Source organism: Acanthaster planci, linkage group LG17 (genome assembly GCF_054643075.1).
Source record: "Acanthaster planci isolate LZ-2023a linkage group LG17, COTS_SCS, whole genome shotgun sequence".
NCBI classification, from domain to species: domain Eukaryota; kingdom Metazoa; phylum Echinodermata; class Asteroidea; order Valvatida; family Acanthasteridae; genus Acanthaster; species Acanthaster planci.
In genome coordinates, this window is record NC_141793.1 from 11,510,722 (window position 1) to 11,535,959 (window position 25,238).

The window sequence follows — 25,238 nt, forward strand, 5'->3', positions numbered from 1 at the left end:
CCCCCCCCCCACCGTGTTCATCGAATGAGGGCGCCATTTATATTTCACTGAGGACTTGATCAAAGCATGGTCAAAGACACAAATCAGCACAGTTTCTTGGCATTTGTGTTTTCATTTCGAAAAAAAAAAATGTTGTCACTGAAAAGGATGAAATTTTCTTCACTGTTAGGACAGCAAAACGGATATTTCAGGGAAATTTTACTCATATGCTCCGACATCTAACTGTTTCGAGTTGGCAGACGACGCAAGTCTCATAATCGGCGCACACGCAGGTTCGCTTGAAGTTTGATGGTGCTGCTTTCTGGCCTGTAATATTTGGTCTGTGATCATGTCCAATTTAACTTTTACCACAAGATTACTGACACTTCACATTGGGAGACTCAACATTATCAAGTTTGGCTACAGGACTCGGAACTTGGTCTTGGTCGGTTTTCACAAAATAGGCTCCCAAAACTCTCTTCACCAAGCAGTGCTGTTGTCGACCAGACGAGGGCTGTATTCTTCTACATCCTTTTTGGCAAGTGTGGCGAGAGGAAGTGCTCTGGTCCTGGGAATTGAGACAAGCTGTGACGAGACGGGAGCAGCTGTGGTCGACGAGACAGGGAATGTGCTCGGAGAGGGATTGTGCTCGCAGAAAAGAATCCACGTCAAGTGGGTACTCACTTGTATTCTGTAAACTTGAAGAAAAATTGCTTGCTTCATTATTTTCATTGTTTATTCATTTCTTGACCACTGTTAATCAGCAAGATACAGCATCTCCATAGCAACCGCATCCTCTTGGATTCTCCAGGCCATTCGCAAACAGTGTGCCTCCCATTTTTGCCTTTATTATCCAAATGGCACAGGATATCTGTACCACTGGAGCTAGTTCAAATAAGTTGGCAAGGGTTGTCCGACCAAGTGCCAAGTTTATCGAGACGTGAAACAGATCATAAGCCCAAGGATCCCCTGACGATAACACAAGACGAGCTCCCAAGTTTCTTCATCCTATATTGATCCTGTGTTGTTGACTTGATTTTTGATCTAGAAATGGAGGTGTGATCCCTCCTCTAGCCCAGGACCTCCACAGGCAGCACATTGACGGTGTCGTTCAGCAGGCATTGCGGAATGCCGGAGTAGAGCTCAAGGTATTCCCACCTCCATGGAATAATGTACTCAGTTGTATTGAAAAAAGAGAGAAAAGGTCAAAAGACAGACAAGTTTGCAGTCGTTTGCTTGCTGGGCATTGCGGTGGTTAATGTATTATTTGGAATAATGGTGTCTCGGGCCTACAGAACACTCAATCCGGCCCTGATTTCAAACTAGGCATTTGCTTCTTCATGTAGGATGTGTCAGCCCTGGCAACCACCACCATGCCTGGTCTGGCCCTGTGTCTCCAGGTCGGCCTGCAGTACAGCAAGGACCTGCTGCGTCGGTTACCGTTGCCGTTCATACCGGTGCATCACATGATCGCCCACGCGCTCACAGTGAGGATGATTGAAAAGTACGTGTACAGCCGTCATTTTCAGTACGTCAGCCCGCTCTGGCACCATCATATCAGTCTGTGCTCCATGCCAAAAAGATCAATCAAGCTAATAAATTTATGAAGAATATATGTGTCCATCTTTACCTGTTGCTCGAGGCGCTACATATCGAATCGATCTCATCTCACTGGAGAGTATGTAGCTCAATGCTTTCGCAGGTGCGAAGGGCTAAATCAAACATAACTATCCCTACCCTAATATGCACCTATTTACACTCCTGGGTGGAGAGAGGCTAGTACGAGTAAAGTGACTTGGTCAAGATCACAACATGCACACCAGCTGCTGGATTCGAACTTCTGACCCTACGTTTGAGAGTTACTTATCCTAACCACTAGGTCACATGCCCTTTACCTTACCTTTTCAAGTAAAGATATCCGTTGTCGGCAGGATGTACACTGAAACATCTTTCAGCTCGTCTCAGTCAGTTTGTCGCTGCCAAGGATGGAAAAAGCAGTAACTCGTTCCATTTGAGTATACAGTATGTAATTAGTGAAATTTTGTTTTTTGATGCAGGGTTGACTTTCCGTACCTTGTTCTGCTTGTCTCCGGTGGTCATTGCTTATTGGCTGTTGCCAGGGGAGTTGATGATTTCCTCCTTCTTGGAAAAACCCACGACAATGCGCCAGGAGAAGCATTCGATAAGGTAGCATTATACAAAATGAAAATTTCCTTTTCCCCGAGTCATCGGGTTTATACAACATTCTTCAGACCATTCATCTCATGTCCCCAGAATTTGATCACAAAAATTGTCTCTGCCGACACAGGTACCCTTTTACTCTAAGTTAGGGAGAAGTAAATTGTGACAAAGTGTCCTGCCTAAGGACACAAGCAGCCCACAGGCTGCACCTGTACCTACAACCTGCCCAAATTGACCTGCAAGATATCAAGACAGACACCAGACCACAAGCCCACAACACTTCTTTCTCGCCAAAACCTTCGCAGACTTTTATCTTGCCATTTCTTGTAGGTAGCGCGCCGTTTGAAGTTGGACCTCCACCCCGCATGCCAAGGTTTATCTGGGGGCCAAGCCATTGAGAGAGTGTCTCAGGGAGGTAACATCAGGCTGCTCATGGACAAAGACAGACCCTTGCTCAAACACCGAGATTGCAACTTCTCCTTCTCCGGGCTGAGGAGCTTTGCCAGTTGGCTGATATACAACCACGAAGTCCAACAAGGTAGCAGTAGAGACTTTCACTTGTACTTTCCAAGGGTATGGGGAACAGCTGATTCTTTCTGAGCACTGATTGGATGGATTTTGTTCACACGGTGACCTGGGGCCAACACTTCCTGCTCTGTGTTGACTGTTAAACGTGCACTGATCAAAGTGTTCAGCTTCACACAATACCTCGGAATTCCACCAGGGAATTAAATTTGCAAAAGTTTGGTCAAATGCTTTCAGTGGATGAAAATCGGATGTGAACCTTGCGCTTAGGGGGGGGGGGCATTTGTAAATTAAAACAATTTGGGGATTTTCATTTTCAATAACTAGGTAAAAATTACTATGTGTTCTTGGCACAGGTATCACCACTGATAATAATGACCTCTTATCGACAATTCCCGACATTGCTGCCTCCTTCCAACACAAGGTGGCGCACCATCTAGTCACCAGGGTCGCCAGGGCCATGGAATTCTGCCGGCAGACAGACATGCTGCCAGGAACGTCCAAATCATTAGTAAGGCGAAATGTCAGAATATACTGATGTAAAATTTATCGTTCAAATGTACAAGATGAAATTAGTCATGATGGTTCACACTTTACAGTCAAACTTGTGATGTAGAGATTGGAAACCAGTATGGCAAAGCTCTGATTTCCCTGGTATGCATAGCAAGTGTTACTGTATTGACAGTGCCCGTGCACCAGGGAATAATGCCAGTGCCTTTCACTGAGAGCGCCCTCGTCGGGTTGTGCACAGAGGCTTTGAGAGAGACTCCTCATCAGGTTGATGATTCTTGTCCTCTTGCTTGCCGCCCACAAACAGGTAGTCTCAGGGGGCGTGGCTAGCAACGCCTATATTCGCAATGCCCTGCAATTCACCTGCGACAAGAACGGGTACCAGTTACACTGTCCCCCACCCGCACTGTGCACAGACAACGGGATCATGATAGCGTGGGCCGGCATGGAGAAGTTTAAACTTGGCATCGGTATTGTCGAGGATCCACAGAGCATCCGTTACGAACCAAAGTAAGTGCACGAACACAGCTTCTTTGCAAGGCATTGTTATTCAAGTGAAGCATTTTGACAGGAATGGAAAGATTTGCAATTTTCAAGATGCCCCCTGACCGGAGTATGTTGCCATGGTCGCAGGTATCCCATGGGGAGAGACATCTCGGAGCAGGTGAGGGCGGCAGACATCAAAATCAAAAGAATCAAGTTCTGGTGACAAGGTGAGAGGTCAGACTACTGAGCCCGTGACAAGTTGGAAATCTGCCAAACTTGGAAATTTCATGAAAATTTTTTTGCGTAAAGCTCCATGCAGTGTGATGGCAAATTGTTATCTTGGCACATTGCCAATTTGGCATTTACTTTCACACTGTAGTTCTGCGTGACTGATCCCACGTACAAAACGACCACCTCTTTTCATCAATTAAAATACCTGTATTATGACAATTTATACACAGAAGCAAACTTTCATTTTAATAAACAAGTATTTGCGTATAAACAACCATTTTCAAATATTTACAAATTATATCTCCGTTTTTGAAACACACAACACATAATCGTTATCCCTGTAAAAAATAAAACCTTATATGTACATTTTTCTAAATTTATACGAGGACGGAACATTTTGAGGTGAGTGAATAAAACTCATTGACGAGTAATATGGACGAAAATCCATAACTGTGAATTTGTTCCTGCAGCAATTTTTTTCTAGTAAACCTGGTCACAACTTCAAACATTGCCAGAATTAAGCACTTCCCAGCACAATTTGGTACTATCATAAAAATGTAAGGTTTCTGTAATTTGGAACAGCATGCCGGTTGAGTTTCTGGTAATAAAATGAGATTTCACAATCCCACAATGACCTGTGAAAACTGATTTAGTATATTATTCTGTCTGAGATTTTTTTGTGCCTTGCTGTGTTCAACTTTGAAATCAGTAAAAGGTTTTTCCAAGTGGGGCAAAAAATTTAATATCTCATATGAAGAAATCTACAGCTTGGAGAAAAACAACCTTTGTTACTAACTTTTTCCAACAAATTACCATAAATTACCATATTTCTATGACAGTTTCATCAATTTTAAGCAATGACATAGTAGAACCCAAATACACACAAATTTGACCAAGATTATGTAAAATCAATGCAAAGTTTATAAAACTTCCCAAAAGATCATTAAAAATGTATTTTGATCAGATATGGTTTCATTATTCTTAAATATATACACTTGATCAGTTGGCCATTTATCACACACAAACCACAGTCAATGTAGATTTCTACAGATTCCTGAATTTATACAAAAAATATTAAAATACTTGGTAAAATAGACTCTCTTACTATATCTACCCATGTATGGCGGAGGCTCCAGTGAGCTAACGTGCACTGTGTTTTAAATACTGTACATGTATTGATAACAACTCATTTGCATGAACAGTTTTAGTTTGTGGTTTTCGACTGGAAATGACACTGCATTCACAGTGTACATGAAGCAACAGAACTGGGGTTCTGTGACTATCCCTGCAGAGTTGGGGCTAGGTCGGAAATACCACATGGGCCTGTGGAAGACGGTGGTTAACCGCTGGTAGCCACCAACAGACACGTGCATTATTCCCAGCCGCAGCTTCCGGCTGCACGGTGCCCTGTATCCTTCATGCGGAAAACCTGACAAGACACAGACGTGTCTCGCTCAAAGCATCCAAATATTTCATATGCAGCCCAAATTTTTCTCGGCAACTATAAACGGTGTGCATGTTGACTGCTGTGTTAACCATGACCTTGACTAGATGTGTTTGAACCTTTCACCAGTCGCCTCTGGGGCTCCGGTCGGGTCCATCACAAGTCAGTCGGTCTTGTGTCAAGTCATGAGCTTTTCAAGTAAACTGTGGCAAACAGCCTTCTTGAGACTTCCTTCAATTTCCTACTTGTGAATGGACGCGTGATCGGACAGGTGGTGGACTGGATTATCGCCCTGGTGGACCTAATTTTGTGGCTTTGTTAACCACAGAATTCTGTGCTCAGATCAACATTCTGTGCTTAAAGCTCTAGCACAAACATTTTACGCTTACAGAGTAAGCACAGATTTGTCTGTTATGGGATTTACGCATGTGCATAACCCTGGTTCCCTTGTTAACCCGAAATGTGCTTATTGACGGCCAAATTTTCTCTGCTGTGGTAAATAGCGAAGATCTTTTGCCCACCCCCCAGCACCCAACCTCAGCCAGACCAGGCGATCTTCCCGTCGTCGGTGGGTTTCCGCAGCACCACCCTTCGGGCATCCCCCCGGGGCCCCACCTCCCGCCGCTTGATGACTCGCACCCCAGCATCACCCTCAACTGCCTCGGCCGACTTGGCCATGCGTCGCTGGGTGGCAGCCGGTGCCGACACCGCCCGGCTCACAGGCAGGCCCTGGGCGGGGCTCTTTCCCTGCTGGTCGGTTGGCAGTCGACAGTTGAAGCCCATGGTGGTGCGAGGCCGTCCTGTGCGGAGCAGAAAAAAACATCACGAGTCGCATCAAAATCAGCATGTACTGATCCTAAACAGTTTCTCGTGATTATGCAAATCAGTGACAGCTCATGAATATGCAAGTTTAATTTCGGTCAATAATAAAGGTGCTCTTCATTTGTCTCAAGCAAACCTACTTTTTTCTCTCGGTCTTGGGGGAGGGACAACTGGTGGACCTCCATGGATCTCCAAACTACAAGAAATAGAAAACGAAAATATAACAGGAAAAGTTAATGTGAAAAATGGCTTTTTCCCAAGTCCGACGTTGAAATCTACACCCACAAAGTTGAAAAAATGAGGACTGAACTACAAGTCTGTAAGCAATTTCTTGAAGCAGATATGCACAGAAGTAAAAAGGGTACCAGCTGATATGCCTGGCTGTGCGTACTCTTTGTGGCTGGTACTCTGGTTTTCACTCGGAAGATAAATTTCAAAAAAAGCTGAGAACCAGCTGAAAGCAACATAAAATTGACTGACATTTTGGCCGTTGCACTAGTCTTTACTTGGCAAATTATGTTTGGCTGTTATCAAGTGTGTGGCCAGAAATTGAACCCTGGTCTTCGTTCTCACCTCAGTGCTGGCAACCCCACCACCTGGGCCCGGCGGAACTCCTCGGTGAAGTCGCGCGATATCTTGCCGTCTTTGTCTAGGTTGCCCATCAGCCGTTTGTACAAGCCGGGCGTGTTGCGCGTCGCCACCAGCAACAGTCGCGTAGCCTGTCGGAGAATGTACATCATGATCACCACGAGTTTGTATTTTCAATCAGAATGCTAAAAAGCCCAGACTTGGACTCACAGGCTCCCGAACAACCTGCGAGTATTTTTCACTTTCAAGTGTCATCGGTACCTTGCGATTGAATGTGAGGTAGCCCAGGGCAACAGCCGCGGCACATCGAACTTCGGCATTCGGGGAGAAGAGATGCTTGATGAGAATCTCGACGCTCCCCGACGTGATCATGGCGTCGGTGATGCCTGCACGGGTGTGGGCCAGGCTGGCCATCAAGGTGCCTAAAACATGTCAAACGGCAGGGCGTTAGAATGAATAATGGTATCTGTGATGCCTGCATGGATATGGCCTTGGGGTGTGGGCTAGGCCCACACAGCGCGGGCTAGATCTGTAAGGTGTGAACTACGCACATAGGGTATGGGCTAGCCCATATGGTGTACGGGTTGAGGGCCCACATGGGGTATAGGAGCCACGATGCCCTCTGCTGTTCATACACAGAGCGGATACAACCATACCTGACAGTATGACGGTATCATCGTCTGGTGACTGGAGCAACCTGACAAGCCTAGTGACACCCTCGGCAGACAAGGTGACCTGGTCGCTGTCTACTATCACTCTCGCAAGGACAACAATCTAAAACAATGAAAAAAATATATTTTAAAACCCACAAACACCACCTTCCCCCCTCAGACTCCAAGTTAGGGTAAATTTCCATCGTCAGATGAGAAAGAGGAAGAAGATACCTGGAAGGCGCCGTAGGCCTGGTAGGTCTCGTCCTCCGAGTCCAGGAACCGTTGGAATGTGGCCATCTTCAGACCCCCCGCCTCCCTGATTGCTACCTGCTGGTTGGTGTTGTTGAAGGCAAATGTGGCCAGGGCGTTGCCGGCTTGCAACCGAATGTCCTGCAGAACGTCGGCAGTTACGTTATTACATTCCCGGAGAAAAAAAAAAAACACGACAATCGATTTCAAATCAAAATTGAAGTTGAGTCTGAGCCCAAGTCCTGGACAATTTACAGCTGGGGAAAAATATGAGCCCAAAAAACTCGACTCAGGAATTGATGTAATGCCCTGCTTTCCACAACTCACCCTGAGTCCAATCTGAGTTTGAGTCATCCCTCCATAAGCTCAGTTATCGCTCATTTCTCTCAGAATGTACTCGGCACCAGTGCTGTGGTACTTTAACCTTTTTGAACAAGTACTTGTGGTGAAGTAATAGTACTCTTGCTTTGCTCTTGTAACTCACAGCAAAGTACTCATGATTGCGCTTGTGGCAAACCGATAAAAAAAGTTGTCGCTACATGTAAGCAAATAATGTTCATAAGCAATGGCAGTGAAAGGCAAAGGCAAGGAAATGTAATCAAACTTTAAAGTTTATTCTGACCCCTTTCTGCTGTGAGCAGAAGCACCCCCTCATTGGTTGGGAAGGGCCATGTTGGTGGGGAGTGTTCAATTCTGTTGGTAGCCATGTGACCACAATGCTTGCATTTCATAGTGGTTTGTGAACCGTCAAAGTGCAGTTCCCACAACGAACGAGCCTCCGTTGCTAGGAAAACTGCGCCCTCTCTAGGTCCCGCTCGGGGGGCAGATTAAAATCCCCCGACAGTCCCCTCACCTTCTTCTTGGAGTGCAGGAGGTTCAGGAGCATCTGCATCTCAAACTGCGGCTCCTCCTTGAGGAGGGCCTGGTTCTCCTTGCTGCCCAGGATGATGCAGGCCAAGGTGTTGGCAATCTCCACACGGATGTAGTCGTGGCTGGTGGAGACGAAGAGGCTGACCAGGGTGGAGATGGCATTCTCCTCCGCAATCTTCCGCTGGGTGACGGGATTGTTGATGTTGGCCACACCTGCGGATGACAATGAAGAGCTAATAAGCATAGAAATATGCCAAGCGTAGAAAGCACGCACTTTGTCAAAATGGGTATTCAGTGCCAGGGGACGGGTTTGGTGCTCATTTCCCTCAACGGTAAAATCTGCTGAGTAAACATTTTCTGTCTGGTAAACAGCTCCATTAAAATGGGCCTACGTAAGCACAAGTACTTCCTAAGCAAATCAAATATCTGCTTAGCAACAGCTGGTTGCTGGCAAATATGTCACGCATCCTTCATTTCTTGTGACTGTTTTATTGCTATTTTTTGACGAGTGCATAAATTTGCCAGGTGTGGGCCCAGATAGTGAGGAAACAGACAACCATTGTCAACTGTGGTTTTGAAACTCACTCATCAACAGACTGAGGACCTAATTTCATGTCATACATGTCTGAGAACCTTCATTCTCAAAGCAATGAAATACATTAATCATGGCTCAGATTTCTTTCCTATATTAACCCTTTGGGCCATGCACTTAACCAACAGAGGACATCAGGACCGGCACTGAGGACACCTACCCACACACAATGTCCCCAGAGCCTTGATGACCATGTGTAGGACCCTCTCCGAGGTCTTGCTGGAGCGCAGGATTCTCACCACAGGCAGGATGCCGTTTTCCTGCTCGATGCGGTTCTGGTTGTCCGAGCTGGCCCTGGTGAGCGCGATCATCGCCATGCAACCTGAGACGGGAAAACCGGTACAAGTCTCATGAATTGAGAAAAAAGGAAATGTGACTACTAAATATACCGTGACTGGTCATTATAAGGAATTTGTGGAGCCGAAGGAGGCAAATTTGGCAGATTCACGTGACATTTTGGCAGATGAACTGCTTTTGCTAATTTCCAAGTTTTGGTTTCCAACCATGCGCTTAGCACTTGCAGGCATTGGATTCTCGACACGATTTCCTTGAGCCGAGTAGCGACAGTAGAAAAGAAGTTGTGCTGTAACAGGAAAACTTTGCTCTACTTCCCATAAAGTTGACTGACTAAGTGGTAGCGCTCGCAAACAGAGATTTCTGATGCTGCGCTGCTTTTCTCAGCTTAGCTGTCTCCATGGCCAGTGTGCTGTTTAGTGCGGCTGTGAACCTGCTAAGTGTGACCCAACCTGACAGCATGAACTGGAAGTTGCCAGAGCCACTGTTGAGTTATGGGCCTTTGGATCAGAATCTTGCATGACTTAAACCGATAGAAACCCTTGCCATTTTCATCAAGATGCCAAACCTACGGCAAGATCAAACACAGTCGATGGCAAATGACAGACTGATTGCCAAACTGAGAGATGCAGCAAAATAAAAGGAGCAATTTCCCCTTTCTAATGCTAACTAAAACAGAATTACGAGAAGATTGGCCTTGACACTCATTAAGTGATACCAGCTCAGGAAGGTTCCACAAACAGTAACACGGGGAGCAACTTACCTACGTGCTGCAACTTCTCCGACTTGACGATGAGATCGATGATGCCGCTGATGCCTATGAACTCGGCGATCATCTTCTGCTGGGGCCTGGTGTGGCCCGCCAGGGCCCACAGGCTACAGGCCGCCTGCTCCTTCACGTCCAGGGCCCAGATCTGAGTGGAAAGAGCGAGGATAAAGATACCGTCAACAGTGGCTGCTTCACTGTGATTTCAGAGAGGATGTCAAAAGGGCTCACGGTTCACGGGCAAGAAAGAGACAGGTCGGTGGGTATTGTTTCATCCGGCTGCCCAGCGTAAATGTGAGGGTCGTACACTTCAAAGGGAATCGGTTACACATGCTCAGTGCATCCGACACTAAACGTGCATACACCTGTGGGCACATGCAGCGCGCCTCTGATGGCCTGGTATTGTTATGTAAAAGTGCACTATCCCTCGTTCCAGCGCAGAACGCACAAAAATACGATAAGAAAAATACTGGAAGCACGCTATGACTCGTCTTTAGCAGGAAATGAAACAAAACTTGGAAGGGTGATGTGTTCATAATGGCCTTCCTCTTGACTGGGCAATTTCAAGGTACAGTTTAGGGAGCGGCTCTACCTTGAGGAGTCGTATGAGGGCGCTAGGCGCCTGCAGATCCAAGATGGCCTTCTGGCACTTGGGGTTGTTCTCGGCCAGCGATTCTAAGGCGGCCGCGGCCTTGGTCTGCACAGAGATGTTGCGGCCCCGGATGAGGGAGACCAGGGGCTGGACAGCGTTGCGCTCCACCACCAGGTCCTGGTTCTCCTGGTGGTGGTAGGTCAGGGCGGCGAGGGCCGCGGAACTGGCCGCTCGCAGGACGTCTACGGTGAGAAAAGAAGGGTACAAAAAAAGGTGTGTCTCCTTGCCATCAGATTCCTTTTTTCCCGGCTACCTCCATTTTTACAGATTTTTCTGTTGGTTATTAGTTGGATTTCTTATATGCTTGGACTTTTTGTTTCTGACAAAATATTTAACCACAATGAAAGTTTAAAACCTGTTAGATATGCTGACAACAACCTTAGACATAAAAGTACTACCAAAAGAGTCCTGAAAATCTGTCTGCTATCTTGAGAAAATACGTAGTCTCAATAAAATAAAGAAAAATTAAACAGGATCACATCTCAACTTAAACCATCACCACCTTAACAAAAAAACCTGGACAGGGAACCAATTTTTTTTACTTGGCCTAAACCCATATGAACATGTATCCTGCATCCCCATGGCAACTCTGTACCTGATTTGACCTGTAGGAACTCCACCAGGGGTTCTATCCCACCGTGCTGGGCCACTAGGCTCTGGTTCCCCCGGTGGCCAAGGCACAGCACCCGCACGGCATTGACTGCCTCCACCAACACATCCTCCAGCTGCGAGTCCAGCAGCGCCACCAGGGGTGGGATGCCCCCCTCGTGGCTCACCGCCGTCCGGTAGACGTCGTCCGCCGCCCCCAGGTCGGCCAGCACGATGGCCGCCCGGGCCTGGATGTCATCCTCGGGCGAGCCCAGAAGCCGAACCACGGTGGGGATGGCGCCGGGCGCGGATGCCACTGCCGTGCGGATCTCGGGCTGCTCGGAGAGGTTGCAGATGACCGCGGCGCCCAGGGACTGCATCTCGCTCTGGGGCATCTTCAAGATTTCCACCAAAGCGGGGATGCCATCTAGAATTTACAAGTTGTTGAATGCATGTTTGAAGTAGACATCATGGCCAATACTGTCTCTCTTCACATCCCTATCATCATGGGTGTGGCCAGGATATGTTGGGGGGCCAAAGCGCATGTCAATATCAAATTGATAAGCCGTCAACAGTGGAAGCAGGTCAATTCTGAAGTATTTTTGAGCAAACTTGTTATTTTCATTCCTTTCCTCCTGTTTCTATTTCTCTCACTTTTTAATGAATAATAAACAAAGAAATTGACCGGAGCGGGATTTGAACCTGCGACCTCTGGATTACCGTACCAGTGCTCTACCGACTGAACTATCCACTTTTTAATGAAAATTGAATTGAATTATTGAGCTTAGCAAAATATGCTTGAGTCTCAAGACCTTATGGTCGCGAATATAAAAGACACATTCACTCAACAGAATATGACAATAGAATTTCAGAAATGTACATCAAAGGGATGAAGGTGAAAAGTCAAAGTTCAAGGTTGACATACCTGCTTCCAGGATTGGTTTCCAGTACTGCTTGCTTGATGTTGTTAGGACTTCCAGGGATCTGACGGCACTGTCTTTGTATTGGAAGTTCTTTGATTTCAACATGCCTGATTCAAACAGGAAAATGTGAAATCTTTAAATTGCTGATAGAAATCGGTGATTTGGGCCAGATGAAACAAGCATTAAACGGTATGCTGTGTTCGAGAATTCTGATTGGAAAGATAAAAAAAAAACAAGAAAACAGGGTAACCATACTGATGAGTGTTTGCCAGACTGGTACATCCGGGTGATTCCACTCGATGAAGAACTCCAGCACGTTGGTGTGGAATCGCAGCGCGGCCAGGTGTATCATGGTATTCCTCTCCGTGTCCGTCTTGCGGATGTTGGCCCCCAGGTCGATCAGGATCTTGACCGATTCCAGCGCCCCGGAGCTTGCGGCCAGTAGGAGCGGGGTTCTCCTGAGCCTGTGTTTGTTGAGGCGTGTTTTGAGAAAGTAGGTTAACCACTTGCCACTGGGGTTTCCGAAACCGGGCACCTTCGGTTTGTATGCATAGCTGGAGGTAACCGAAATCGGACAAAAGAGCTGGGCCGTGTAACAAAAGACCGTACTCGGAACAAAAGACCAAGCTGCTGGGATTTGCCATCGTTTTTCAGTTGGCATTAGCAAAGGCAATCCGCCATTGTTTTGACACAGTATACCACTGTTTGTGGTATTCAGTGCCAGCGGATTATCAGCGGGGACAAAAGCGCTCCAGCGATGAGTGATACAGTATCACTACACGCTAATCTAGCCGCATTTGAAAAGACACCACTGGCATTCAGTAATGCACTGGGCCAATTTTGGGAACAAAGAAAATTACACAGCACCGCACAATCTGGGCTCTCTTTACTGGGCGGCAGGCCTGGCCGAAATACTCGGGCATCGATGGAGGTTGCCTGTCAGATTAGAGTAGCCACCAGACAGTCATTCGTGGGGTGTAAACGTCTAGTAAATGAAGTTATGAATTTTCGAAGAATTTTGAAAATGGAAGATCTTGAAAATTGCCCGGGAACTTGTCCCGCACGTGCCAATTCCACCCGGCACCAAGTGGGTTATGCCATGTGAGCAACTCACGTTTGTTTGGTGTTCTCCCAAACTGACTAACGTCTTACAGGTGTCTTCACTGCCTCATTTTGTAATTGAAGACGGAAATGACATTTTGCAACAAATGTAAACCTGCCTTCACATCTAAAGGCATTACACCACATCCGAAAAATGACCAAAAACTGAGAAAAACATTGCAAAAGTTCTTGGATATCTGGTGAAATTTTGGAGGCCTCCTCTGCGTTGTTCCCAATCCAGATTGACAAGCATCTGGAAGGTTGTTCATTTCTCAGAGCTGGGCTGGAAAACAAGAAACAAACTGCAATCTCGTCATCTTCTTACTTGTCCCACGTCTCCAGCTCCACCTGGTCGATGAACTTCCGCACAAACATCCGAACAATGGGGGCGTGGTCGTAGAAGGCGGCGTGGTGGATGGCCGCCCAGCCCTCGGGGTCAGCCAGGATCATCCCGGCCCGGTTGGAGACCAGGCAGAGGGCCGCCTCCAGGGAGCCGCAGCGGGCGGCAAGGTGCAAGGGAGTGGTGCCTGGGGAAGGGGGGGAAGACGAAATGGCTAGTCAGCACACCGAGGTAAAAAATGCAGTAAAAACCAATCCTACATGGACACAAATCTGTTTGAAAACAGGTTTCACACCTGACTTCGGACACCAATAATGGATCATACCGCACTCATGTACAACCATGCAAGAGTTGACTTGCTCTTAAAGCGGTAAAACTGGTGATGAAGGATGAAGGAAAAAACTAATGTCTCATCAAGTATAACCAAATTTTTGTACAAAAACACAAGAGCTGAAACAACGTCGCCCAGGCTTCAAAGTGTAAATACAGAATATTGTTATACTTTCATGGCGTTAGACAGCACCTTTGTTGTTTAAATCAAAAATGCGTCCTTCTACGCTTTGCATTAATAAAAATGTACAGATGGCTTTTCCATCCAATGTGTACAGTATTTCTGCGACAGTAAATTGCCTCCTTGAAAGTATACATTCATACCCCTGAACTTCAATAACAACAATTAGTTCTGGAACCAATACTGAACAGGTGTATCCAATTATCTCTACTACAAGATTGATTGCTTCATGTACATGTAAGTTAGTGGTCAAGCATGCAGGAGACAGGCAGGTTACGAAGGAGAGTGCATATTGAGACATCAGTAAACAACACTCATGAGCATGATGGAGTTAACAGGACACAAAAAGAAAGAGGGCAGTATCTGCAGGTAAGAGAAGTACTCGAAATGGCTGACAAACTTGGCAATTTTTGGGTCTTTCTACCGCTGACGATTTTACATGTATGTAAATGTGAAAATAGTTCTATAATGTCAGCCAGCAGGAGTCTCTAGTACATGTATATCCGCCCTGAGCAGGACCAAGAGAGGGCGCAATTTCCTAGCGATGGAGGCTCCATTGGTGGGGCCTGCACTTTGCTGGTTCACAAACGTCTATGAGATGTACACATGACAGGCGCGTAGCTACCAGCAAAATGAACACTCCCACCAGCATGGCCCTTTTCAACTGCTGAGGGGGTGCTTCTGCTCAAGGCTGATTGCAGCCATAGTTATTGGTTATGATTTCTACACTACATTTAGTCACATTCTACTGATTAATTTATGCAAAATTAATGCTGATATCACAGTTTCAAAGAAAAATTGAAATTATACAACTGAATACAGTAGTGAGTTTTTAGAGAGCAAAAATGACACTACTTTTTAGTTTTTTGTAGACGCATTAATTTTGCTTGCCAAGCGTGAGACATCTCGCGCAATAGACCATTCTAAATGAAGATTTTACCCTACTTTCAGATAATGAGGGCACTATTTTATCTACGGTACATGCCAGACAAGTTTTACTGGATATCAATCTAGCAAACTTCATGAACTGGTTCCAGATTAACAGTGTTGCATTGCAACTACCAAACAGATGGTTTGGGTGAAACATAAAAAGATGGGTCTACGCAAGAAAGCATACTGGAGTATGTGTAGATGTGTACACCCCTCTTGAGCAATTAACCTTCCCACCAGTTCATGCAAAACAAAGCAATGTGATGACTGGTCCATTAACATCGGGGGGATGATTGCTGGCAAAAGTGACTAAAACTGGCCCAGCGGGGCCTTCATAGAGAAAAGTAGTCATGGCAGAAACTAAGTAAAATTAAGGGTTAATATCGCAGGGTCTATCTATAAGCACTTGGTTAATCCTGGAATGTGAAGTTAACTTTGCTATTTTATTGTTATAACATGCTTGACGTGTTTCAGGTAGAAACAACAGAATTAACTGTATAAGTTGTTAGATTTTTTCAAAGTTTACAAAGTCTCAAAGACAGAACTTGGAATTTGCGAGGGCATAATGAATACTAGGCTATTGTCAGACTACTACTCAATTCTCACAGAAACTCAGGCGTGATTTCTCAGTATGTCAGAGAAATATCAGGGAGAAATGGATGGTGATGTCATTTTTAAAAACTGGAAAAAATCTTTGATAGGAAAAACTCACCAACATCCGGTTCGGCCTGGTATCGTTTGGTTTTATGAGCCCTATGAACTATGTTAGAAATGAATGGGTTAGGATGGAACAAACAGGTGATGTGGGGGTAAAAAAAACAATACAGAAATGACCAACACCACGTGAAACATGCATGCAAACTCCACACACTGGTATAATGGAACACCCTTACGGGATAATGGAACACCCTTACGGGATAATGGAACACCCTTATGGGATAATGGAACACCCTTGTGTGTCATTGTGTATGACACGTCCAACAGCTATGATCCAACGACACATCTTGCTGTCTCAAGCAAATTCATCCCTGAGAGAGGGCACATGCTGTGCGGTGCGCAGAGCTGTATACAGAGAGAGTAGCACCAAGTTCGGACTTTGGAACCCAAATGGCTGTCCTTTAAGGGTGCAGCACAGCACCCAGCTATGGTGTGCATACGTGTGCACTGATGCATAATCCACCATTTTGGTTCCAACATTTGAGACGGTCATGTCGTAACTCTCTCTGTAAACAGCTCTGACGGTGCCCGAGGTTATCTGTCTCTGCAGTGCGGAGAGAGGTGCTGTTCACAGAAAGCTGATCCGTGACACCTCTAAATTTGGGCCGGTTTAGGAATGCCCCTGGATCAACACCCAATTGTGGATTCGTATTTAATTTAACGCTTGAGGCACGTTTGAGCAGTGACACACTGCCAACCAGTGGTCGATTTCGACTGGTGGCCTATGACCTATGCATGAATATATACCGGGCACCTGGCAAAATTGGCCAGTGGTTGACAAACTGTCACTAATTGAACTGATCCCCCCATAGCCGTCCAGTGGGGGATTCCTGTCTGAACACGGTGCGATGTCCAGCAGTGTTCCACAGAAAAAGTAAAGCTGTCTTGATTGGGCATTGTTATGTGTGGCTACGGCTGTTCAGTACAGCACGCCAATGGCACATTTGTGGATCCACGGCCAAATAACACAGATAACTTGAACGCGGACTCCATTTCGAGAGAGAGAAAAAAAAGTGAACCGTTCAAAATTGTCACAAAAATGATCACACGGCAACCTGCGAGAATGGAATCATGCCTGGGAGGGACACTGTATCTTACATACACATTCAAATCAAAAGTACATGTAACAACAAACATCCAAAGGAACCATCAACACTTCACTGAAAAGAACGGTAACAGTACACATTTGATGATGAATAAACAGTGAAATATGATTTCAACCTCAGAAAACATCAAGCTGCGCCGAGGACCCCTCTCAAGAAGCAAACACCCACAGAAGTGGCAGCCTTTCAATGGAACAGGAATTCAACTTATAACCAACCCATCATTTGTAAGTTGAAGACAACCCTGACGGCAACATTTTAACGAATTGGATGATGGAAAAGATCGGAAGACAAGGATTGGATCGAGATGGAACGTGCACATAATACATGGTGTCATGCAAAGACGGTTGATGGTTTGTGCTTTTCTTACCTCCACAAATTTCACTCGCTGGTAATAATGGTGGATAAAAATGGATTTCCAGATTAAGGGGAAAAAAAATTCAGGGATTGAAAAAGTTGTTAATCATCAAGAAATGCCCCAAGTATGAAACAAAATGGAGAACAAGTATTCAGAGCTCTATTCAAGTAGAGATGAAAGTTAAATTCCACGATAGTGTGTCATATTTGTACTTGATCTTGTATTCTTTTCTCTTTTTTTTTCTTTCTTTTAACAATCTGAACTGAGTTGGACCTTGAGTAAAGCTTGACTTATCCAGTTATTTGTTAGTGACATTGAAATGAGACTACATGTATTAGAACTTCCTCCACCGGGTTCTTAAATTGTAATGTGAAAACTGAGCGTATTGCATACAAAGGGTTCTGTAGTCTGAGCTATCCAGAGATTTGCTGCCAGTTTAAAAATCTGGTAATATTTATGATTTGATCTTGTTCTAAATGCACTGATGAGGCACCAACTGGCAGATCTGCAGTGCACATTGTAAGTACCTTAAAATGAAACAATTAATTTCCCATTTCCATCTTACCCAGTTCACCTCAGCCCTGTGAACAGTCTGCCTGATAAAATTTCCTTTTGATTTGAAAGAAACCTTCAACAATGAATTTAAGATTCAAGCTGACCAAACAGCTCCAATAAATGCTAGTTAACACTGACAGACTATTCGAGTTAAGCCCTCTTTTCCACATCAACAAGCAAAGTGACAAAATATTCAACTATCTTGTAATTTAGTTTTTACGGTGCTGGAAGCAAAAAGGACAAAAAAATATCCTTCCACTCAAAAACTTCCTTCTCAAAACTTGATATTTGTTTTCATTTTAAAGTTCCGAAACTCAATTGGAGTGCAGTGCATTGATAGTGGTGACATGACGTATTCTCAAGGTGCCCTAAGCTACAGACCCCAATATTGAGGCAACGTTTAGACTCCTGGGGCCAATTTCATAGAGCTGCTTAAGCACAAAATTTGCTTGAGCATGAAAAAACCTTGCTTGACAAATCAGGTTACCAGCCCAAACTCCATGTAATGTATATTGTTTTGGAATGGTATTCACCTGTCTTTTGGTTAGCGTGACAATCACGTAGATTTTGAGATTGTAATCCTTGTTTTGTAAGCGAGTTTTTTTTGCTGCTTAAGCAAATTTTGCGCTTAAGCAGCTCTATGAAATTGGCCCCTGATTTTCAAACACTGGCTGAAGGTCCTATCCTTCCTTACCGTTGGGGTTGGTCAGGTGGTGTCTCCGGACGTCGATGTCTTGCCGCTGGATCAGCAGCAGCTCGATGACCAGCGGCCGGTTGTGCATAGCGGCCTGGTGCATGCAGGTGTAGCCGTCCTCGTCCTGCTTGCTGAGCCGGGATGGGGGACACTTGCGTGCCAGGGTCTGCAGGATGGAGACCAGGCCCCGGACCGAGGACATCTTCAGTCCCGACTGGAGATTCTGTCGCAAGGAATCCAAACAGATGCAATGTGTCACAATGCTGCTCGTGAAGGAAAAAAAAAAATTGGGCTCCACAGATTTAGGTGCTGAACAGAAATTGGCCGAGAATCGGTCACAAGAAGTGCAAAATGCATGACGGTTTGGCTGCTTACTGGATTTCGCTAAGCAGATATTTTATGTGCTTAGCAAGTTTCTGCGATCAGCATGGTTATAAAAGCCATCTCCTGGGGGGTTTTGCTTGGAAAAAGAAGAATCTACGCAGAGCCAAGATGGCTCATAAAGCCGGTGTTTATCACCAGTTTCTCTAGCACGACACAATTTAGAGTATTTCCAGTTTTCTCCCCAGGTAACGCTGATTCCCATTTGTACTCCTGGCTGGAGAGAGAGAGACGATTGACCGAGAAATGATTTGTCCAAGGTCATGGCCATACGGCAAGCAGCAGGATTCAAACCCCTGATCTTCCGATGATGCGGGTCCCACGTCTCACCTTGTATTTTATGGCCTGGTGGTAGCCATATTTCCTCTTCCATTGCTCGTGCATCTGTATGTCTGTCAGTGGCAAGCGTTTGGGCTTGAGCTCGGCGATCTTGTCGTAGAAGGAATGAGCCCAGAGGGGGTGAGGCGGCGACACGGGATAGTAGGTCTCAAAGTCCATGGATAAGACGTAGTACCTAGGGGTGTCCAAAAAACCAGAGAGTTGGGGATAGGTAAAGACAGTCACAAAGCACAAATTGCCAACTGGGAACTTGACGATCTTTAAGGCAGCCAAATCATTTTCAGCACAGCTTCAAAAGAGCATGCAGCTTGGAACACAATGTGAGAGGAACTTGTCATCTGCTCCAATTGGCACATTACAGAAAAGCGCCTCTTGAGTGTATGCACAAAGCCAATGCTATCAAACTAGTCTTGAGCCATGACTGTAAGTTGCGGCTACACCTGGAAAGAACTTGTGTGCCAGCAAGAAGCCATTGGCTTGGACTTGCAGCCAGTCAATTAGGACACGGCTAAACTTTTAAGAATGGAAGCTCCAGACTTCAATGCCGTGTAAAGGCAGCTTCTTGCTTGAACTCTGACCTTGAGTCACATCATAATTTATATAATAACAGATGCAATTGAGGTTCTTTGAATACAGAGATGAACGGATTATCGCTGAGAAGAGTTAAAACTGATCTACTTGTATCTCCAAAGCCGAGAGGCTACTGCCCATTCTCATTCAATGAGTTCAGGTGTCCAGTCTAATATTGCCATTGAAGCCACAAGGGCAATTTCTTGAATACTGCAGGTGTGTTCTCGCCAGACGTACATACAATCTAATCATTTGGACACGGGCTACTTACTTCTTTCCCCCAATCTCTTTGACAGGCACGTGCAGGCTCTCGTGCAGCGGCTGGTTGGGGTCGGTGATCTTGGCCAGGTGGTCCATGGCCTCCAGCTGGATCTGCTCGTACACCTCCACCACAGGGCCTGGCGGGGCCTGGCAGGGGTCGGTCTCGATGTCAAAGGTCATGCCCCCGTGCAGGTGGAAGTACCTGTTGCCGGGGATGAAGTTGGGGCAGCGGAAGGTTGGGGAGAGCATGAGGGGCGGGAGCTCGCGCTCCGTCTTGCACTCGTCGGCTGCGGATGACAGCAAAAGAGCTCTGAGACCGTCTCCCAGGGATACAACACGAAATCTTGAAATTTCTGAACCCTGTGTGACCACAGGAACTGGGAAGTACACAACATCTGCCAAATATTGCCAACTACAACTATACCTCCAAGGTTCGAACCAATTGAGTACTGGTGAGCACATGCGTAATACTTGAAATACTCCTGAACAACGCTGTAAAATGTTATTTGCTAGGTCTCCAAGTTTTCTAACCTGTCAGTGGTGTCAGAAGTCTCTTGATGTCCGGCACTTTGTTCCGCCGTCTCATCCCAATCAGGAACGGCACTAGGAAGCTGGCCAGCTTGATCATCTCCATCTGCCGGCGCGTCTCGGCCTTGTCGGCCAAGTGGCGCTGCACCACGTCCACGTGGGCGTGCAGCCGGGCCTGCAGCCGCTCGAAGGTGTCGCGGGAGAGGCGCTCCTCGCCCAGCCGGACCCGGCCACTGGCCTCGTAGACGGCATCCACCAGGAAGAGGTTCTGGTACTGCCGGATGGTGCGCTGCCGCCAGGTCAGCTGGATGCTCACGTCCTCCGCGTACTGCATGAAGAGGCGCTTGTCGGCCATGGCGTCGTGCTCGCTCATGGGGAAGAGCCGCATGTTGTCGTAGATGTTGGCAAAGTCCGGGTCCTTGGTGATATCCATCATGCCTGGATCAAAAAACAAAGCAAGAGACACAAACAGATCCAGCAGCCAGGATTTTATGTGGGGGGGGGCAGCACTCAGCAGTCCTGATAGGGCAAACCGTAAAGGGATGAGGGGGCCACATCTGATGTATTTCCAAGCTAACTGGTAATTTTTATCCTTTCCACTGTTTTACAATATTTCCTCTTTCTATCAATGCTTTTTAAATTTATTTTTCAGTGTTTTTTCCCGGGGCGATGGGGAAATGACCTTCCTTTTCTCGCGGCATCCACACCATAAAGCTTTATTTGTTGCCAGATTCTGTTGGTGCAGAGGTAGTTTTGATTCCTTTCATCTCTGAGAATCGGGTTCGAATCCCATCGAGACCTGATTGATTTTCCAGACCCTTATCTTCATAGGGCTTTTCCTTACGCAAAATTGAACTTTTTCATTCTTTTTATATTGGTAAGTTTCCTCTGAAGACCTGCATTAAATTCCACTCTGCTGGTGTGTCTCTGAAGAATTCTGATGAATATGATCGCAGGATTTTTCTTGAAAGTTTTATGCAGAACATGTAAGTAACTAAAGTACTTTCAAGACAACTGAATAAATAAAAATGCAGCCAACTTTACATACCTGAAAACTGCTTCAAAAAATAAAAATAAAATAAACATGTAATCTTATTGTTAGCTCCATTGCTCCAAAAAAAAAGAAAATTTCCTGACTAAGTTGTATTAAATCTTGACTGCTGTCGACACTGGTAGAAAAAATGAAACCGTTTGCCAATGTCCTCTGATTTCGTGCTGAATTCTCTCAAGAGCATGCATGTAGTTGTTGATATGACTTGTAAAAAAATGTTAACTGTCCTGAAGCCCTTGGATAGAAATAAAGTCATGTCCAGCTAAAAATGATGATGTCGGTGACTTTGCCACAAAAAAATTGAACCAATCACCAATGAATTCTCTAAGCATAACTTTTAATCATAAACTGTAAATTATACGGATGTACAATTTTTGGAATGTAAGCTGACACAAACAGGTCCCTCGTAACCACTGACCCTGGCTGAAACAAACTTGTCACCAGATGAATGTTTAACAAAAGGACTTTTTTTTTCCCCCAAGCAATAAGGACCCTTTCCCATCCTATTCAGATTGTGTACATGTACTTTGCGTAACGGTTGGGGTCTGCTGGATGGACCATTAATGGAACTACTTGGATAAAGGCAACTAAGCCAAACAAAAGCCTTTGTTGCCTTGGGAGCCCCTTTTTGTCACCTTAATGGCTGCCTGTATGCCATCAAGTTGATAAAAGTGTCATTGGGGTTTGCTGCGTAAACACGAATGTGTCTTACAGGTACCTTTGATTGTGGACAGTCACAACAGCAACAGACAATGTTGTTTGCACAGTGGACATAACAGCATTACTGCTGAGAAAAACATGCTGCAAAAGTTTCATCTCCAAAAAGGATACATTAGGGGGCCTACTTGTACTGTACATGCACGTACATTTCTCAAGATTTTTCCACATTTTTCAAAGACTGTTCCCAATTTTTGTCTAAGCTTTCACCTGCCTCACACACTGCCCTGCTATTCTCTATTTTTGTGCTTCTCTAAGAAAATTCTTAAAAGGCTTCAAATTTCTCTGAAGTTTCCCAAGTTTGAAAAAAAAGTAACGTTTTCTAAAGCGATCCAAAATTTGGAGTCCAGAACCCCACCTGCCTAGTTCGAAAATGGCCTTCTATCTTCTTTTTTCTCTGTGAATCCTGACTTTTAAACGTACACAACAGAAACAGAAACAAACAGTAGAAACACAACTAGGACTAGGCACAGTCCGCGCAAAGAATTTGTTTTCAAAGTTACTAAACTGTTTGAGCTTCACGATAAGTACCATCTCTTTTTTCGTAGGGCACATTTCTTTCCAAAGATAACTTCTGGGTATTAAGTGCATCTTGTATTTTCAAAACATGCAGTCGTGATGACTGACACTTGTGCAAAATATTCTCAACCATAAGCACATGGAGACACAGGAGGAAGTCCACACTAACTACAAGAGCTTCATGAAAGTTAGAGTCCACAAGTTGTACAATAATTCACATGGAATGGAATTGTAGAGTTATGACATGAGGCTGTGTACGACTTGGTATATGATGACATTTTGACTCCAAAATAGTAATACTCCAAAATAGTAAATTATTCCCGAGTTGCACTAGTGGATGAGCAAACAGATTTTGGAGCCAAAATGGCTTCTAACCCGAAGTTGTCACAACTCCGTCTGGACCTCACCTGCCATGGTGAACTCTGTCAAGATGACCTTCTTGCTCTGCGGCTCCCCCAGGGCATTCACGTCCAGGCTGGACCGCCACCTTTCGTTGAACTTGAGCCGCTTGTCCCTGGGGAAGTAGGCGCCGTGCCACACCCCCTTCATCATGTAGTCCACGTTGATGAGGAGCTGGCCCAGGTGGGTGTCCAAATAGGCCGGGGGCAGCTGGCAGGTGGTGGCCTGGTCAAAGTTGGCCTCCAGGGAGAGCGACGGGACCTGATTCAGACCGTAGATGCCCACCACCAGCTCCCGCAGCATCTGGTGGATCTCACGGTAGTCCAGCGGCTCGACCGTCGGGTCGTAAGGGAAGAGCAGAACGCAGTTGTTGTCGGCAAAGGGCTGCATGGACATGATCACCCCCGAGGGCGCCTCGCCCTGCAGCTTGTGCTCCTCGGCCGACAGGAACCAGTGGTAGGAGGACTGGGCCAGGGCCTCCTGGAGTTCGAAGCGTTCGAACTTTTCGAAGAACTGGGCAGCCATGCGGTTGGCAGTGGCCGTGGCCATGAGGGCTGGGTCCTCACCGATGGACAGGCCGTGCATACTGCTGTCCAGGTTTTTAGCAGCCATTTTGGCAAGACGGTATCATTCACTTCAGATTCACATATAGTTTCCTTACAAGTTGCTCTGAATGAAAAAAAAAAAATTAACATCATAAGCCTACTCCTAGAACTACCGTATGGGACTCCTCTCGGAAAGTGGCAATCACACTGACGTCTATGTTTTACGCTATCAGCTGATCTCCACGATTGCCCACATGGTCTGCGCGATTGGTCAATTCCACATGAAATCTCCACCTTTCCAACTTCATTTCCCTTTTTTGAAACAATCAATTCCCCGTCACGGTAGGGAATGATAACTGGTGTCCGTATCTGGACATGATAGGACTCTTTCCTACGGAGATGAATAAATGAGTGAGGGCACTGTTTATTTGAAAACTCATTTTCGTAAATACGAAACTGTGAATAAACTTCATCTTTTTTGCGTGCTGCAGTTCCTCTATTTAATTTCCAATTTCAAATTCAAAATTTTTGAAATTTGAATTAAAATTGAAGTAAAGCCAGCATTTGATTCATTGAAATGAGGCACAATTACGAGCAAATGTTTTACAAATTTGAATTTTAAGGTTTTCAGCTAAAATCCACACTCATTTTTGTGTACAAAATAATCATAGTTTGCTCTGCATCACACATGAACAACATCTCAAAACATTCCAGCTTCAAATTGATTTTTCTTTGCTTTACGAAGTCTGATGGAATCCAACTTTGTATCAAAATAGTTCTTATGACATACTTTCCAAGATCACTTCAAAAATTTAACAGAACAAAAAATGTTTGAAAATTTTATTAGCCTCCCTATCATCATCGTCATCATAGGCCTTCATATCACGCGAAAGTTTACAAAAGCAGAAACTGGGCAATTCTGAATTCACTCACCAACCCTTAGAACAATTTCACGACTCCTTACCAAAATGACTACGTACCAGACTCTAACTTCTGTCTTTCTATGTTGGCACACATTTCCCCTCTGGACATTTCATTCATGTGAAAATAAATTACAAGTGGAAGAAATCGGAAGAAATTTGAACGGCCTCATTAATATATGCTACAATTCCTTAACAACGAAACGCTTTCTGTCCAGCATGAACAGCACCCTGCACCTTATACACGTACAAGTAACTACTACGACGCGCGGTACCAGAGTAAACTTTCAAGTCCACACGATTTCTTGTCAGTAGAGGGCGGTCGTGATCAAAGCTGTTACGTTTG

The 25,238-nt window shown here is 45.4% G+C and overlaps 2 protein-coding genes across 6 annotated transcripts; one reads left to right on the forward strand and one right to left on the reverse strand.

Annotated features, from left to right (window-relative positions):
- The first annotated feature begins 41 nt into the window (after nt 1–41).
- LOC110973346 (tRNA N6-adenosine threonylcarbamoyltransferase, mitochondrial-like) lies at nt 42–4,543 on the forward strand. The gene is made up of 8 exons (XM_022224079.2): nt 42–651; nt 1,028–1,127; nt 1,326–1,483; nt 2,037–2,166; nt 2,491–2,698; nt 3,042–3,196; nt 3,503–3,705; nt 3,829–4,543. The coding sequence occupies exons 1-8, from the start codon at nt 329–331 to the stop codon at nt 3,902–3,904; spliced, it is 1,353 nt and encodes a 450-aa protein (XP_022079771.2). The 5' UTR covers nt 42–328; the 3' UTR covers nt 3,905–4,543.
- Nucleotides 4,132–25,104, reverse strand: ankar (ankyrin and armadillo repeat containing). Of its 5 annotated transcripts, none has more exons than XM_087148113.1 (21): nt 24,953–25,104; nt 23,436–24,096; nt 20,745–21,179; nt 20,224–20,500; nt 19,374–19,557; nt 18,663–18,885; nt 15,948–15,995; nt 13,780–13,981; nt 12,609–12,817; nt 12,356–12,460; nt 11,438–11,857; nt 10,783–11,024; nt 10,188–10,338; nt 9,291–9,452; nt 8,522–8,751; nt 7,651–7,809; nt 7,423–7,540; nt 7,028–7,188; nt 6,752–6,897; nt 6,319–6,374; nt 4,132–6,156 (listed from the first exon to the last, which is right to left on the reverse strand). In XM_087148113.1, the coding sequence occupies exons 2-21, from the start codon at nt 24,037–24,039 to the stop codon at nt 5,894–5,896; spliced, it is 4,395 nt and encodes a 1,464-aa protein (XP_087004239.1). In that variant the 5' UTR covers nt 24,040–24,096; nt 24,953–25,104; the 3' UTR covers nt 4,132–5,893. The 5 variants fall into 5 exon arrangements, with proteins under 5 accessions (XP_087004239.1, XP_022079767.2, XP_022079769.2 ...); XM_022224075.2 differs by having other exon boundaries at nt 24,937–25,085; XM_022224077.2 differs by lacking the exon at nt 15,948–15,995 and adding an exon at nt 17,426–17,443 and having other exon boundaries at nt 24,937–25,085.
- Between the last annotated feature and the right edge of the window lie 134 nt (nt 25,105–25,238).